This window comes from Panulirus ornatus, chromosome 17 (genome assembly GCF_036320965.1).
Source record: "Panulirus ornatus isolate Po-2019 chromosome 17, ASM3632096v1, whole genome shotgun sequence".
Classification (NCBI taxonomy): Eukaryota; Metazoa; Arthropoda; class Malacostraca; order Decapoda; family Palinuridae; genus Panulirus; species Panulirus ornatus.
In genome coordinates this window covers 49,837,495-49,852,994 of record NC_092240.1, presented here as the reverse complement: position 1 = coordinate 49,852,994, position 15,500 = coordinate 49,837,495, and the positions used below count along the sequence as shown (strand labels likewise).

The 15,500-nt window shown below is 39.8% G+C and overlaps 2 protein-coding genes across 2 annotated transcripts in view; both read right to left on the bottom strand.

Annotated features, from left to right (window-relative positions):
- Positions 1-9,673, bottom strand: part of LOC139754733 (lambda-crystallin-like) — a 46,165-nt gene extending 36,492 nt beyond the window's left edge. Inside the window, exons 1-3 of the mRNA XM_071672440.1 lie at positions 9,476-9,673; positions 3,837-3,918; positions 2,270-2,375 (exon numbers count right to left, since the gene is read on the bottom strand). Of these exons, the coding sequence (XP_071528541.1) occupies positions 2,270-2,375; positions 3,837-3,918; positions 9,476-9,510 (223 nt within the window). The 5' untranslated portion in view covers positions 9,511-9,673. The remainder of the gene's footprint in view (positions 1-2,269; positions 2,376-3,836; positions 3,919-9,475) is intronic.
- A 5,686-nt stretch (positions 9,674-15,359) lies between these two features.
- Positions 15,360-15,500, bottom strand: part of LOC139754731 (lambda-crystallin homolog) — a 110,116-nt gene continuing 109,975 nt past the window's right edge. Inside the window, exon 9 of the mRNA XM_071672437.1 lies at positions 15,360-15,500. This exon is cut by the window's right edge and continues 1,343 nt beyond it. The gene's annotated coding sequence lies outside the window, so the exon portion shown is untranslated.

Genomic DNA, 15,500 nt, shown 5'->3' with positions numbered 1-15,500 from the left:
CAATGAATAGCACGTCAAACCCTGTACACCATGTCATTCCCATCCACTCTATCCCATGCATGCCTTTCACCCTTCTGCATGTTCAAACTCCAATCGCTAAATATCTTTTTCCTCCATCCTTCCATCTCCAATTTGGTCTCCCACTTCTTGTTCCCTTCACTTCTAACACATATATCCTCTTTGTCAACCATTCCTCACTCACTCTCCATATGTCAAAACTATTTCAGCAAACCCCCCTCAGCTCTCTCAACCTCACTCTTTTTATTTCCACACCTCTCTTTTACCAATTCTATTACTTACTCGATCAAACTATCTCACACCATATATTGTCCTCTAACATTTCATTTCCTACACTTCCACCCTCCTCCACATATCTTCATATACAGCCCATGCCTCACATTTCTATAATACTGTTGGGACAGTTATACCTTCAAACATACCCATTTTTGCCCTCCAAGGTAATTTTCTCTCTTCCCATGTATTCTTGAGTGCTCCCAGAACATTTGCCCCCTCATAGCCAAAGACTCACTTCAGCTTCCATTGTTCCACTTACTGCTATGTCTACTCCCAGTTATCTTAAACACTTTACTTCATCCAAATATTCTCCATTCAAACTCACACCCCACCTAACCTGTTAAATCTAATAACCTTTTATTCACATTTACTCTCAACTTTCTCCTTTCACACATCCTTCCAAACTCAGCACCAACTTCTGCAGTTTGTTACTCAAATCCCCCACCAGTACTGTATCATCAGTAAACAACTGATTCATTTCCCAAGCCCTCTCACCCCCTACAAACTGCATACTCACCCTTTGCTCCAAGCTTCTCTCATTTACCTCCTTCACCAACCTGTCACTAAACAAACAGCTACAGTGACATTACATACCCCTGCCGCACACCAACCTTCACTTGAAGCCATTTACTTTCTTCTTTCCCTACTTGAACAAATACCTTACACCTTTGATAAAAACTTCTTGCTGCTTCTATCAGCTTTCCTTCCACACTATAGATATTCTTAAGACTTTCCATTAAGTATCTCTATTTACCTTATCATATGGTTTCTCAAGATCCATAAATGCCACACACAAATCCATCAGTTTCTTTAAAGTATTTCTAACACACATTCTTTAGAGCAAACATCTGACCCATGCATCCTCTACCACTTCTGAAACCACACTTTTCCTCCTCAATCTGCTACTCTACATGCCTTCACCCTCTCAATCACTGCTTTCCCATACAACTCTCAGGTACACGAAATAAACTTATACTTCTGTAGTTTGAACACTCCTTTATTCCACTTGCCTTTATACAAGGGCACTATATATGCATTCCCTGGTAGTTAGAAGATGGTAGGCAGCCAATGACTAGGAAGGTAAATTTCCAGTACTACCCGCCTGGGTATGTGTATCGGATGGGGTTAGTGATGGCTGCGTAGAGCCACCTGGCTCTTCAGTGGTTGTCAAGTTGCACTCCTACAACCCAGGTAGCTGTCTTTTCTTTCTGCCTCACCCAGACATGGACTGCTGGCATTTTGTCCACAAACATACAATCTTCCCTTGTCATACATAACACCTGACAATACTTAACTCTCACAACTCATTCTTTGTAACACTAGATTTTCCTGTGGTGAGCACTATGCACTAGCCCTGCCTTTCGGCAAAATGGTAGGAACAATGGATAGAAGTAGTAGGTAGGAACATGAGGTAGGAGCATTAGGTAGAAGTACTCAGTAGGAACATTACGTAGGAGTCTCTACAAACACCGCATTAGAGCTGTCATCTGTCTGTGGCCTGTTAAGGGTGAAGCACTAAAGGATAGGAAGCGGAACCAGATTTCACCAGTTATGGAGACTCTATTGGCATGGAAACTCCCTTGAGGGAGTTCCAGCAAGGAACAGGCATCATAGATATATATCTATGCATTTCTCCAATCCTCAGGTACCTCAACATGATCCATACATAAAATAAAAATCCTAGCTAACCAATCAATGACAGTCACCCTCCATTTCTAAAGAAATTCAACTGCATCCACTCCAACCACATTGCCATATTTCATTTCACATAAGCCTTCATGACCTTTTATCTTTTCACAAAAACATTCTCCACGACTCTATTTTCACATATCACCCTGACCCAAACTCACCATTATCTTCACAATAAAATTGGTATCTGAAAATGGATCTGCCAAGTTGGTCTGGAGTGAGATCAACATTCCAGGAACTCTCAACTTAACTTCTAGATTCAGAGAATAAAACTGATAGAACTAACCCTTGATGCACTTGTGCTGCTCACTGGCCAATGTAGTGCCTCGCAGCATTCCAGATTTCTCCAAGCTCCTCAAATGCTGCATGATGTCTTCTAGTGCTGCTGAAACCTGATGGCATAAACCACTTTTAAAAAAATACTATAAAACTACTGCACCAATTTATCATGATGCCCTAGACAAGAAACATCACTGTACAGTACTCTGACATTGTGGACAGCAGCCTCTACTAAACAGTGCCTAGCACACTATTACATCTATATGAAACTCTCGTAGGGATCTCTGATTGCTAGTAGTTCTCAGTCGTTGTTTATTCTCAAATTCATATGCACAATTCTGCATTGTAACATTTGTTTTTCTTCACTGTAATATTCAATCTCAGTTCTGCAATTCCATCAACTTGAAATTTTCCTTTACCATAGTTTTAATTGGTGGGTTAGAAAATTTATACCATCTGGTATATTCCCTTCAGTCATTACTTGGGCTTCATAAGTGATTTACATAAGCCATCCATAACTAATTTCCAGTACATACTAAATCTGGTTTGAACTTTTCCTGGGACACATTATACAGACAATAATCCTAACTTGGAATTATCTTCAAGCCTAAGAAGAGAATTCATGAAGTGAGGAATCTCTATAAGCTCAGTCGTAATACACCATAAAGAAAAGTTTCTGATCAAAAACTAGTTCTTTAGAAATAATACATGAACAACAATTATGCCATTTGTTCCAACTTCAAATCTGTACTTAGGGTTGATGAAGTAATAACCTCACCATGAGTGACAAAATTCAGAATTTGACATCAATCTAACTAAGAGCAATGAAATGAAAATACAGCTTAATCAAACTCGAACATATTCAGCACAGCTAGTAAGTCTGGAATAAAGATTACAATCATAAAAGGATGTATGAATACATTGTTCTCTCCTCTGAACATACCAATAACTACTGGATCAATAAAATGAGAAGTCTCCAAACACCCAACTTTGACACAAATAGAACACGATTCAGGAAAGCTTGCATATGGCTAGATGTACTGACAATACAGGCTAACTCCATCTACACCTCTGACCTCATCACTCACTCATATTTAGACCCATACAATTACTGGCAGAAAAGGAAGCAAATAAAACATTAACCAAAAAGCAACATACAAAGATAGAAAGGTTAACAGACATATGCAAAATGAGTTTAAAACTCTCTCCCCATAACACATAAACACTAATATATTGAAAAAATACGAGATACTGAGAGAGGAGATAAATATACATCCATCACATAGATAGAGAGTGTGATGGCTATATCTCCTACTCTTAAAGACAAATATGATTTACTTTAGTTTTAGGTTCCATGACATCTTGTCACAAAACTAAATAAGATATGGAACGAACATAGAATATCTACATTAGCTTCACAGGTACTGGCTGACAACAGCAAAAGTCTTATTCAGAGAATATATAGTATATATAGTATCATTCATCCATCTCAGACTACAAACTTTATGGATGTCTAATTAACTTGGATTCTGTGAATGGAACATAATGTACAAACACATTCTCTTTTCACTTACTTGCTCTGGTTTGACATCATATATGCTGACTTCATAACCAGAACTGGCAAAAAGCATTGCCCAGCTCCGACCAATAAATCCACTGTAAAAGAAAAGGAAGCAAAATTCACAGATCATGGTATAAATCTTGAAAACTCTTACCATTCCTTAACACACATATGTCATTTTGTAACTAATTATAGTTTCCACACGGAGTAAACTTTCTTATTCTTTAGAAACCCTCACAATCTGATGGAGCCATCGAGAAGAAAGCCTGCTATAAAGAAAGGGAATTTCTTTGTCTTGACACATAGTGTGTTCAATTCCCTAGTCCAAAGGCAGAGATAAAAGTAAAACAACAAAAATGTACTTCATTCATATATGAACAATCATTATCTGGTGCACAATTACCACTCTGCACAACAAATGTAAATGTAAAGGAAACCTCTAAATATGCTTTGGATGAATCCACATCCAGCTCTCCTTCCCCACCTACTTCCACTGAATTCATGTCTGCTGCATTTTCTTCACACAAGGTCTTACAAGGAAATCATTCTTACGAATTACTTCCCTATCATTCTCTTTTCTGCTATCTCCACATCCTTTGAAATTCTCCTAACTATTATTTTCTTTAAGACTAACTAATCTCTTCATCATTTCTCATATTTCATTTCATTTTCACCATTATGACCATAATATTGGCATATTTATCTAGTCCATGCCATGTCAGTTTCTATAAAAAATTTGTAGTGTCACAGGAAAGATATCACATCACTCAAATTAAGTGATTAAATGTGATTTGCCTATCTACTAATAATCTGAGGATTAATCAATAGGGAAAAAAGGAGAATATATGGTACGCAAACACACAAGGGTACATGGCATACTTACAATGACTCAAGAGATAAGGAACTAATTGAAATACTTCTAAACATTGATAAAACATTAAAACAGCTAAACATTCATGCCTTGATATAAGACAACTATATAAGATATCAAGATAACAAATCATAATACAAAAGAATTTACAGAAACATGGCAACAAAAAGAACATACAAGATGGAAAGGGTTAAAAGGATGTCACAACTGATCTGCAGAACACATTCTCATTAATTTTTTCAAGTTAGCTGAAACATCATGGGCAAATGAATGCCCTAATCAAGGCCATCTCATTAACACTTTGTGTACGTAAATGCTAGCCTAAGTCAGGTACCCACTTTCTCAACCAACCCCTAAGGGAGGATGAACAGCTGGGTTGACTGTGGACCTACAGCCACAAGCAAGATTTGAACTTATGCACTCAACCCCATGCAGCCTGTGAACACGTGTAACTATGCCTGTCAATTTGCTAGTTTGGATGACATATCAAAACACCCCTAAACAGATTTGGAAGATAACTTATGCCAGTAAAGCAAAGCTGAACAGAGGCATCTTTAGATGTAGGGAACATAGAAAAGCAAGAGAGTATACAATTTGTCATGGTTTGCTAACTCTCACAACCTAGAAAAAGGGAGCTCCTTTAACTATTTCAAATTTCTATTAGCGCATAATACCCTGTGGAGGAACTGTCCTCCAGGGAACCATCAACATTTCTGCAATGTGGCATGATTTGGTGAGGCTCGGGGTAAGGATAAGAGTGAGGTTGTTGATGAGCTTGAAGGTTGGGTTAGGGTTCGCATTAGCCTGGACTGCTTGTTACACATTATCGGTTTAGCAACTTAATGGGTTAAGGGTGAGGATGATGGTGTGGTTATGCAAGAATCTGAAGGTTAGGTTTGGGGTGAACAATTGGTGTTTAAACACACTGTCCAATGAGATGACTGTCTTATGGGGCCCTTTTAACACTGCACCTTTATCAACAGGCATAGGGGAGGTTAAGTGAGGTTTTCACAAGTTTTGGTGATTTTTGATAAGTGTTTTGCTAACTTTTATGGACATTTCCCCACAATAATATTCAAAATCCTCACCAGTGTCACATTTGATACTGTAAAATACAACAGAATACATTACATAAATGCTATGCCACTTTTATGCAGTTCTTAAATCCTCTCACTGCTCTCAACCTCATACGATAATCTGACTAGGGCTGCTCTGGTCCTCATAAAGGTTGATGAGGGCTGCTCTGGACCCCATAGCATTTGATAAAGGCTCCTCTGGACTTCATATGAGGATCTGATGGTTCCTGCTCTCATCTGAATTCCCAGCTGGTTTGATTCCGCCCCACTTACCCATACATGTCACCACAAGCGATTTATGAATTAAGAGTATGCATTTTGCAATTATACCAGAAATTGTGCACCATCATGTTTACTGAGGGCAGGTTTCTCTTTTCATTACATAAAAACTAAAGTACTGTAACAAACTAAGTAACAACTGCAGGTGCTTCATGTTTAACAGCATTCCAACCACTGCCTGATTAACTGTCACCTGACAAGGAAATATGAAACACTTTGACTAGTGGTTAATCAAGTACCTATCATGGTACTTGCAGTACTACCTGCCTAAGTATCAGGAAGGATAGCACCGGTTGCACAGTGAGCCAGCACTTCAGCGGTTGTCAAATTGCTCTCCTCTGACTCAGGTAGCTGTCTTTTCTTCTTTCTGGCTCAGTCATATGCGGACTTCTAACATTCTGTCCGCAAACATACAGTCTCTCCTTGTCATGCATAAGACTTGACAACACTCAACTCACACAGCTCATTCTTCGTAATGCTAGATTTTCCTGTGGTGAGCACTAAGTGCTAGCTCTGATTTTTGGCAAAATGGAAGGCACAATAGATAGGAGTTGGTAGGAACATTTAGATAGGAGCACTAGGTAGAAACATTAGGCAGAAGTAATATGTAGGCACATTAGGCAGGAGCATTCGATAGAAGTAGTCAGGAAAAAAATTAGGTAGGAGCCTCTGCAAACACTGCACTAGACTTACCCTCTGCCAGTGGCCTGTTAAGGGTAAGGCAGTATAGGGTATGAAGCAGTGCTGAAGTCCACTAGTTGTGGAGATTATTGTCATGGCTACCCCTTGAGGGAGTTCCAGAAAGGAATAGCCATCAGAAACACAGATAGATAGGCAGATAGATAGAAGCAAGTGTGAAAGCTAGTAATTAGTATAAGAAAAAGGGAACTGACGTAAATGTGAGAGAAGTGATGAGGTGAGCAAGATTTTCTTTTTCTGTTGGAGGCTCATCCTGGACAAAAGTCCACATCAAAGCCAGACCTTAACTGAAATACAGACATGATTATGGAAAGGAAACAGAAAAGACAAGGAAAAGTATTCATGAATTTTGGAGGAAGTCAAAAACCTGTTTTTTCATATGTGCAAGGTCATAGTCATTAGGAAAGGCATGAGACAGTAGAGAGATCTAAAGCTTTGAGGTGTCGGGAAAGAAACAGTTATCAAAACAGCCCATCTTTGAGTTGCCGATGACCACACAGTAATTACGTGACATGGCAGCTTGCTGAGTATTGTGCAATCTAGCTAGTGGTAGGGAACACAAGTAACCACCTCTTAGAAGCTTCGAAAAGTGGTCAATGTGCAGAGATACCATGAGTGACGAATAGCATATGGTGCAAGTAAATGATACTATAGGGGGTGGAAATCATTCAGAGAAGTGCCTAAATGCCTGCACAAAGTGCATACTAAAATTAAGTAAGTCATGGCACATGAACAAACATATCAGACATTTCTCCTACAGCTGGTAAGTTAGGTAAAGTTTGCCTTGCTTACGTTAGATTACATGAGGTTAATTTGGCAAAATTCCCCCCCCCCAAAAAAAAAAAGAAAAAAAAATTAGCCACATTTTTTAATGCTCTAATGCTGGCATTTAACCAAAATTTGATGAAGGGTTGCACATTATGTTAAGGGTGAGATTGTGCATGAGTTTGAAGGTTAGGTGAGCAGTGGCTCACTGGTGAGGTAGGGGATGAAGCTGATGACAAGAGTGTGAGGTGTGAGGATGTGTGTGAGTGTAAAGGTTAAACTAGGATGAACATTGGCTTGTATTGCTGTTTTCACACATTGTCCTGTAAGGCGACTGGCCTAAGGGGTGCAAGTAGCACGCTGACCTTTATATTTCTTACAGCAGTTCAAGTTAGTTCGGTCAGGGTAGGTTAAAGTAGAGATCTAAGTATGCAGTCTGTTGTGGATGAGAGAGCTTGGGAAGTGAGTCAGTTGTTGTTCGCTAATGATACACCGCTGGTGGCTGATTTGGGTGAGAAACTGCAGAAGCTGGTGACTGAGTTTGGTAAAGTGTGAAAGAAGAAAGCTGAGAGTAAATGTGAATAAGAGCAAGGTTATTAGGTACAGTAGGGTTGAGGGACAAGTCAATTGGGAGGTACGTTTGAATGGAGAAAAACTGGAGGAAGTGAAGTGTTTTAGATATCTGGGAATGGATTTGGCAGCGGATGGAACCATAGAAAAGGAAGTGAGTCATAAGGTAGGGGAGGGGGCAAAAGTTCTGGGAGCATTGAAGAATGCGTGGAAGTCGAGAACGTTATCTCAGAAAGTAAAAATGGGAGCGTTGAAGAATGTGTGGAAGTCGAGAACGTTATCTCAGAAAGTAAAAATGGGTATGTTTGAAGGAATAGTGGTTCCAACAATGTTATATGGTTGCGAGGCGTGGACCATAGATAGAGTTGTGCAGAGGAGGGTGGATGTGTTGGAAATGAGATGTTTGAGGATAATATGTAGTGTGAGGTGGTTTGATCGAGTAAGTAATGAAAGGGTAAGAGAGATGTGAAGTAATAAAAAGAGTGTGGTTGAGAGAGCAGAAGAGGGCATTTTGAAATGGTTTGGTCACATGGAGAGAATGAGTGAGGAATGATTGACAAAGAGGATATATGTGTCTGAGGTGGAGGGAACGAGGGGAAGTGGGAGACCAAACTGGAGGTGGAAAGATGGAGTGAAAAAGATTTTGAGTGATCGGGGCCTGAACATGGAGGAGGGTGAAAGGCGTGCATGGAATAGAGTGAACTGGAACGATGTGGTATACCGGGGTCGACGTGCTGTCAATGGATTGAACCAGGGCATGTGAAGCGTCTGGGGTAAACCATGGAAAGTTCTGTGGGACCTGGATGTGGAAAGGGAGCTGTGGTTTCGGTGCATTATACATGACAGCTAGAGATAGAGTGTGAACGAATGTGGCCTTTGTTGTCTTTTCCTAGTTCTACCTCGCGCACATGTGGGGGGAGGGGGTTGTCATTCCATGTGTGGCGAGGTGGCGACGAGAATAAATAAGGGCAGACAGGATGAATTATGTACATGTGTATATATGTATATGTGTGTGTGTGTATATACATGTATACGTTGAGATGTATAGGTATGTATATTTGCGTGTGTGGACGTGTATGTATGTACATGTGTATGTGGGTGGGTTGGGCCATTCTTTCGTCTGTTTCCTTGCGCTACCTCGCTAACGCGGGGGAGACAGCGACAAAGTATATAAAAAAAAAGTACAAAATAACATTTATCTTACCACAGTTCAATGTATCTGATGAACAGAGTGTTAAGTGGGCCCCTTTGACCAAGCCTTGTGTGGTGGTGGATGGAGGAGGGAGGGAGTGTATCACATTATTATTAAACCTCGCCATGACAGACAGGGGGGCCCTGACAGACGTGGACTAAGGTGGAATTTGGTAGACAGTTTACTGGGCTACTCCTTACCTGCCTACAATCCCTATCTTCTCCTGCCTAGCCATAATGGAGGTGGATGTCTTCTCTTGCTCCTTTTCCTCCGACGTCTTCAACCACGAGTCCCATGTCCCGTCTAATAAAACCTTGTCTTATCACAGCTTATCATCAAACTGCTACGAAGCATTTAGGGGTAAGATCTTGAAAAAAAGATATGTATATCAAAAGCACTTCAATATTGTTTACCAGTGATGAGTTGTTGTGTACGTCCGTTGCGTGAGAAGGTGGGAGTGTGTGCTGAACAAATACCTTCCTTCAGATTTTTTTTTTACTACTATGGCCACCATGTGTCACCTAAATCACAACCCACTCGCTGGATTTCTTTTCTCAATGTATATGTCAATCTATCAGCCTCGATTTTACTTATCCCTTTTGATCATACGATGTTTATATAAATTATCCACAGGGGAATCTGTGTTCTGCTAATATCTACGAATTACCGGGAAGGAATTGGCCTTGGTGACCATTACAACACAAAAATACTGTAAGGGTCACTAATAAGTGTTATTCATCTTGTTAATGCTGTCGTTTCCTGCGTTGGCGAGGTAGCGCCAGTAATTAACGAAGAAAAGCCGTATCTGCTCACACCTGTTTTCTGGTTGTCATGTGTGACGCACCGAAACCACAGCTCCCTCTCCACAACCAGGCCCCACATGTTTTACATGCTCTGGTTCAGTCCACTGACAGCACGTTGACCACTGTATACCACATTGTGCCAATTAATTTTATCCCGTACACGCCTCTCACCCTCCTGCATATTCAAGCCCCCGATCGCTCAAAATCGTTTTTACTCCATCCTTCCACCTCCAATTTGGTCTCCCGCTTCTCCTTGTTCCCTTCACTTCTAACACATATAGCCTCTCTTGTCAACCTTTCCTCACGCATTTTCTCTCCATATGTCGAGACCATTTCAACACACCCTGTTGCGCTCTCTCAACCACACTCTATATTACCACACATTTCTCACATCCTTTCATTACGTACGCGATAAAACTACCTCACACCACATATCGCTCTCAAGCATTTTATTACCAGCACATCCACTCTCCTCCGCACAGCCTTATCCATAGACCATGCCTCGCATTTGCATAATATTGTGAATACTATTCCTTCAAACATAACCATTTTTGCCGCCCTCCAAGATAACATCCTCTTTTTCCACACATTATTCACCGATCCTAGAACACTCACCCCTCAACCATTCCTAGGATTAAACGCTTCCACGATTCCATTTGCTGCAATGTCCATTCCTTGTTATCTAAAACGCTTCACTTTCCCAGTTTTTCTCCATTCAAACTTACAACCCAACTAACCTGTCCAATCTGCAACTTGTGCTGTATCATCGGCTCATATCTGACTCACTTCCCAGGCCCTCTCATCACCCACACACCGCATACTCGCCCTTCTCTCCAAGACTCTTGCATTCACTTCCTTCTACACCCCATCCGTAAAAAAGCTGAACCATGGTGACATCAGATACCCCCTGCCGCAGACCAACCTTCGCTGGGAACCATTCACTCTCCTCTATTCCTATTCGTAAATATGCCTTACACCCTTGACAAAAACCTCTCACTCCTTCTAACAGCTTTCTTCGCACACTGTATATTCTTAAGATCTTCCGCAAGGCATCTCTATCAACCCTGTCATACGCTTTTTACAGATCCATAAACACCACATTCAAATCCGTCTGCCTCTCTGAATGTTTTACACACACATTCTTTATAGCAAACACCTGATCCACACATTCTCTACCACTTCTGAAACCACACAGCGCCATTCAATACCCTCCAACACATCTTACCAGGTATATCCAGGTATACTCATCAAACTTATGCATTTGTAGTTTAAACACTCATCTTTATCCCCTCCTTGCCTTAAAGCAGTGGCATTATACATGCATTCCGCCTATCCTCAGGCACTTCACCATGATCCATACATACAGTGAAAGCCCTTCCCAGCCAATAAATAACACACGTCACCCTCTTCCTTTACAAATTCAACTGCCATACCATCCACTCCAACTGCCTTAATGGATTACAAATTCAACTGCCATACCATCCACTCCAACTGCTTTAATGGATTAAGTCTTTCACCATCGTTTCTCTCTTCACCAAACCACTCCCCATGACTTACTCACTTTGTGTACCACACCAGCCCAGACACCCTACATATGCCACTCTGTCATCAAACACATTCAACAGTCCTTTGAAATACTCATTCCATCTACTTCTCACTTCATCACTACCTGTTACCTCTTCCCCCCAATTATCCCTTTTTACCGACGTTCCTATTTGTTTTCTTGTTTTTTCGCACGTTATTCACCTCCTTCCAAAGCATCCTATTTTCCCTAAAGTTAACTGATAATCTCTCGCCTCAACTCGCGTTTGCCCTCTTTTTCAACCCCTGCCCCTTGTTTTTGACCTGCTTTCTTCTGTACATCCCCAATCATTTGCACTCTTTCCCTGTACGTACCGCCTAAATGCCTCTCCTGTCTCATTCATCAGCAACATTACTTCTTCAACCCATCACTCACTACCCTTTCCAATCTGCTCACCCACCAAATAGACGAAAGCTTGGATAGAGTCTATACCTTTCCATATCCTATGGGTTTATCAGATTTATCCTCCACGATGACACCGTGGTTTCTATTTGATTAGAAAAAAAAAAGAGAATTTCATATAAAATATCATTAGTTAAAGCTGTCATCAATTTTTCTCATCATCCCAGTTTGGCTTGAAATTCCTAGTCAAAATATGATGCAGGTTACACTCTTCAAACTGCATTACACTATATGATGCCTAGCCAGGACTCGGAACACGCCCATTTTAATCATTCTTACCCCAATATCTTTTCCAATTTCATCTACTCCTTTTAATTCTGATTTGACTGATGGTAGATTGGATATATCGCCTAAGAATATACTGAAATGATTCGCTTACTGTAGCATATCATTGATAGAATCAATGATTCGAACCATGCCAGACTATGGCTCCCTATCAGCCCCCTGATGGTCCTCATTTGAGTGACTCATGGCCATAATAGAGAAGGGGGAGTAAGTCGCTTCAAGCAGGAGCTAAGGTAGAGGGAGAATCATACGCTATTACAGCCACGTAATCATTCGTATTTGAAAAGAAAGAGAGACAGATTACACGAACATTCAATCCTTTTAATACCTTTGAGAGGTGTAAACACACTTTCTAACTTGCCATCCAGCTCATGGTGGACATACACAATGTGCTCATAACTCTCACTTCTGATAAAACGCTTTTTAAACAGTAATTTACTCCTGTGAATAAATGGAGAAGTTTTGGATTATTATCCGCCTAGTACACAATATTCCTTCCCAAAATTCTCTGGCGTTATGCAGCCAGCCAACCTTCAATATATACAGCTTTGGTTCTGTCTACTCTTTTGACATCTCTTTCTGAACCATATTTCTCTTATTTCTTTATTGATTTTTTTTTTTTTGTTAGCCGAGACTGCAGGGGTAGCTGAGGGCCTAGTTAAGGGCATCCCATTACCGTATATATATATATATATATATATATATATATATATATATATATATATATATATATATATATTGGAAAGGATCACAATTATGCGCGTGATCAAGATATTCCTATGAGTCCACGGGGGGAAATGAAACACGATAAGTTGCCAAGTGCACTTTCGTGTAATAATCACATCATCATCAGGGGAGACACAAGAGAGAAATATAACAGTCAGTTGATATACATCGAAGAGACGAAGCTTGGACGCCATTGCAATGCATGTGGACTCATAGGAATATCTTGATCACGAGCAAAATTGTGATCCTTTCCAATATATATATATATATATATATATATATATATATATATATATATATAATATATATATATATATATATATATATATATATTCAGACCTCTTTAGTTCCTAGGAAATTTGGAATGTCATTTTGGGGAAGATATCTGCGTTCATCCCATCTCCTACTTGACCCAGGTCATGGACATTCCCTTGTATCACTGTGACCCAGGTCATGGACATTCCCTTGTATCACTGTGACCCAGGTCATGGACACTCCCTTGTATCACTGTGACCCAGGTCATGGACACTCCCTTGTATCACTGTGACCCAGGTCATGGACACTCCCTTGTATCACTGTGACCCAGGTCATGGACACTCCATTGTACCAATCTTAAAAAGCATTTCTTACCTTCTTCAGTCGTGGTTGAACGAAGGCGTCCACTCCATAGCAGAAACACTGTAGTGCACCAACACAGACACTGAGATGGCGGGCGGGCGCTGTGCCCAATGCTGGAATTAATCCAGGAAAGTACAATTCCTCTCCTTTCCATTGGAATTATTCCAGGAAAGTACAATTCCTCTCCTTTCCATTGGAATTATTCCAGGAAAGTACAATTCCTCTCCTTTTCCATTGGAATTATTCCAGGAAAGTACAATTCCTCTCCTTTCCATTGGAATTATTCCAGGAAAGTACAGTTCCTCTCCTTTTCCATTGGAATTATTCCAGGAAAGTACAAATGGTCTCCAGAAAAGTACAATTCCTCTCCTTTCCATTGGAATTATTCCTGGAAAGTACAATTCCTCTCTTTTCCATTGGAATTATTCCAGGAAAGTACAATTCCTCTCCTTTCCATTGGAATTATTCCAGGAAAGTACAATTCCTCTCCTTTCCATTGGAATTATTCCAGGAAAGTACAAATGGTCTCCTTTCCATTGGAATTATTCCAGGAAAGTACAAATGGTCTCCTTTCCATTGGAATTATTCCAGGAAAGTACAATTCCTCTCCTTTCCATTGGAATTATTCCAGGAAAGTACAAATGGTCTCCTTTCCATTGGAATTATTCCAGGAAAGTACAATTCCTCTCCTTTTCCATTGGAATTATTCCAGGAAAGTACAATTCCTCTCCTTTCCATTGGAATTATTCCAGGAAAGTACAATTCCTCTCCTTTTCCATTGGAATATCACCCAAAATCCATTCTCTTAGGCTCGATAGATTGAGATTTAGGGAAAGCCCTCATACGATAGATAGCTAGGCTAAGGGACCTTAATTAAATACCTTAATTAGAAGCCTAGATTATCTAAGAACTCCCTCCGGCCTGGACTCAATTGGCCATTGCTCAAAAGTCCACCCAAAATACACATCCATCCCGTCTTCCACTACTTCATTGAAAGAAATAAAGTCCACCCAAAATACTACATCTTCCACTACTTCATTGAAACAAATAAAGTCCTCCCAAAATACTACATTTTCCACTACTTCATTGAAAGAAATAAAGTCCACCCAAAATACATCATCTTCCACTACTTCATTGAAACAAATAAAGTCCACCCAAAATACTACATCTTCCACTACTTCGTTGAAAGAAATAAAGTCTACCAAAAATACATCATCTTCCACTACTTCATTGAAAGAAATAAAGTCCACCCAAAATACTACATCTTCCACTACTTCATTGAAAGAAATAAAGTCCACCCAAAATACTACATCTTCCACTACTTCATTGAAACAAATAAAGTCCACCCAAAATACTACATCTTCCACTACTTCATTGAAAGAAATAAAGTCCACCCAAAATACATCATCTTCCACTACTTCATTGAAAGAAATAAAGTCCACCCAAAATACATCATCTTCCACTACTTCATTGAAAGAAATAAAGTCCACCCAAAATACTACATCTTCCACTACTTCATTGAAACAAATGAGAGATCTATGTTCACATATGTTACTGTCATACATGGGTAAAAATATATATATATATATATATATATATATATATATATATTATATATATATATATATATATATATATATATATATGAAAGGTAATAATAAAAGGAGGTGACCCGAGAGCTTTTATTACCAAAAGAAAAGAAAAACAAGAGTTGAGTTAATTTCATACAAGAGAGAGAAGGAAAAATATGCCTTCCATTGTACATGGTTGGAGAACAAACATATTTGTACAAGCATTACTGTAAAGGTG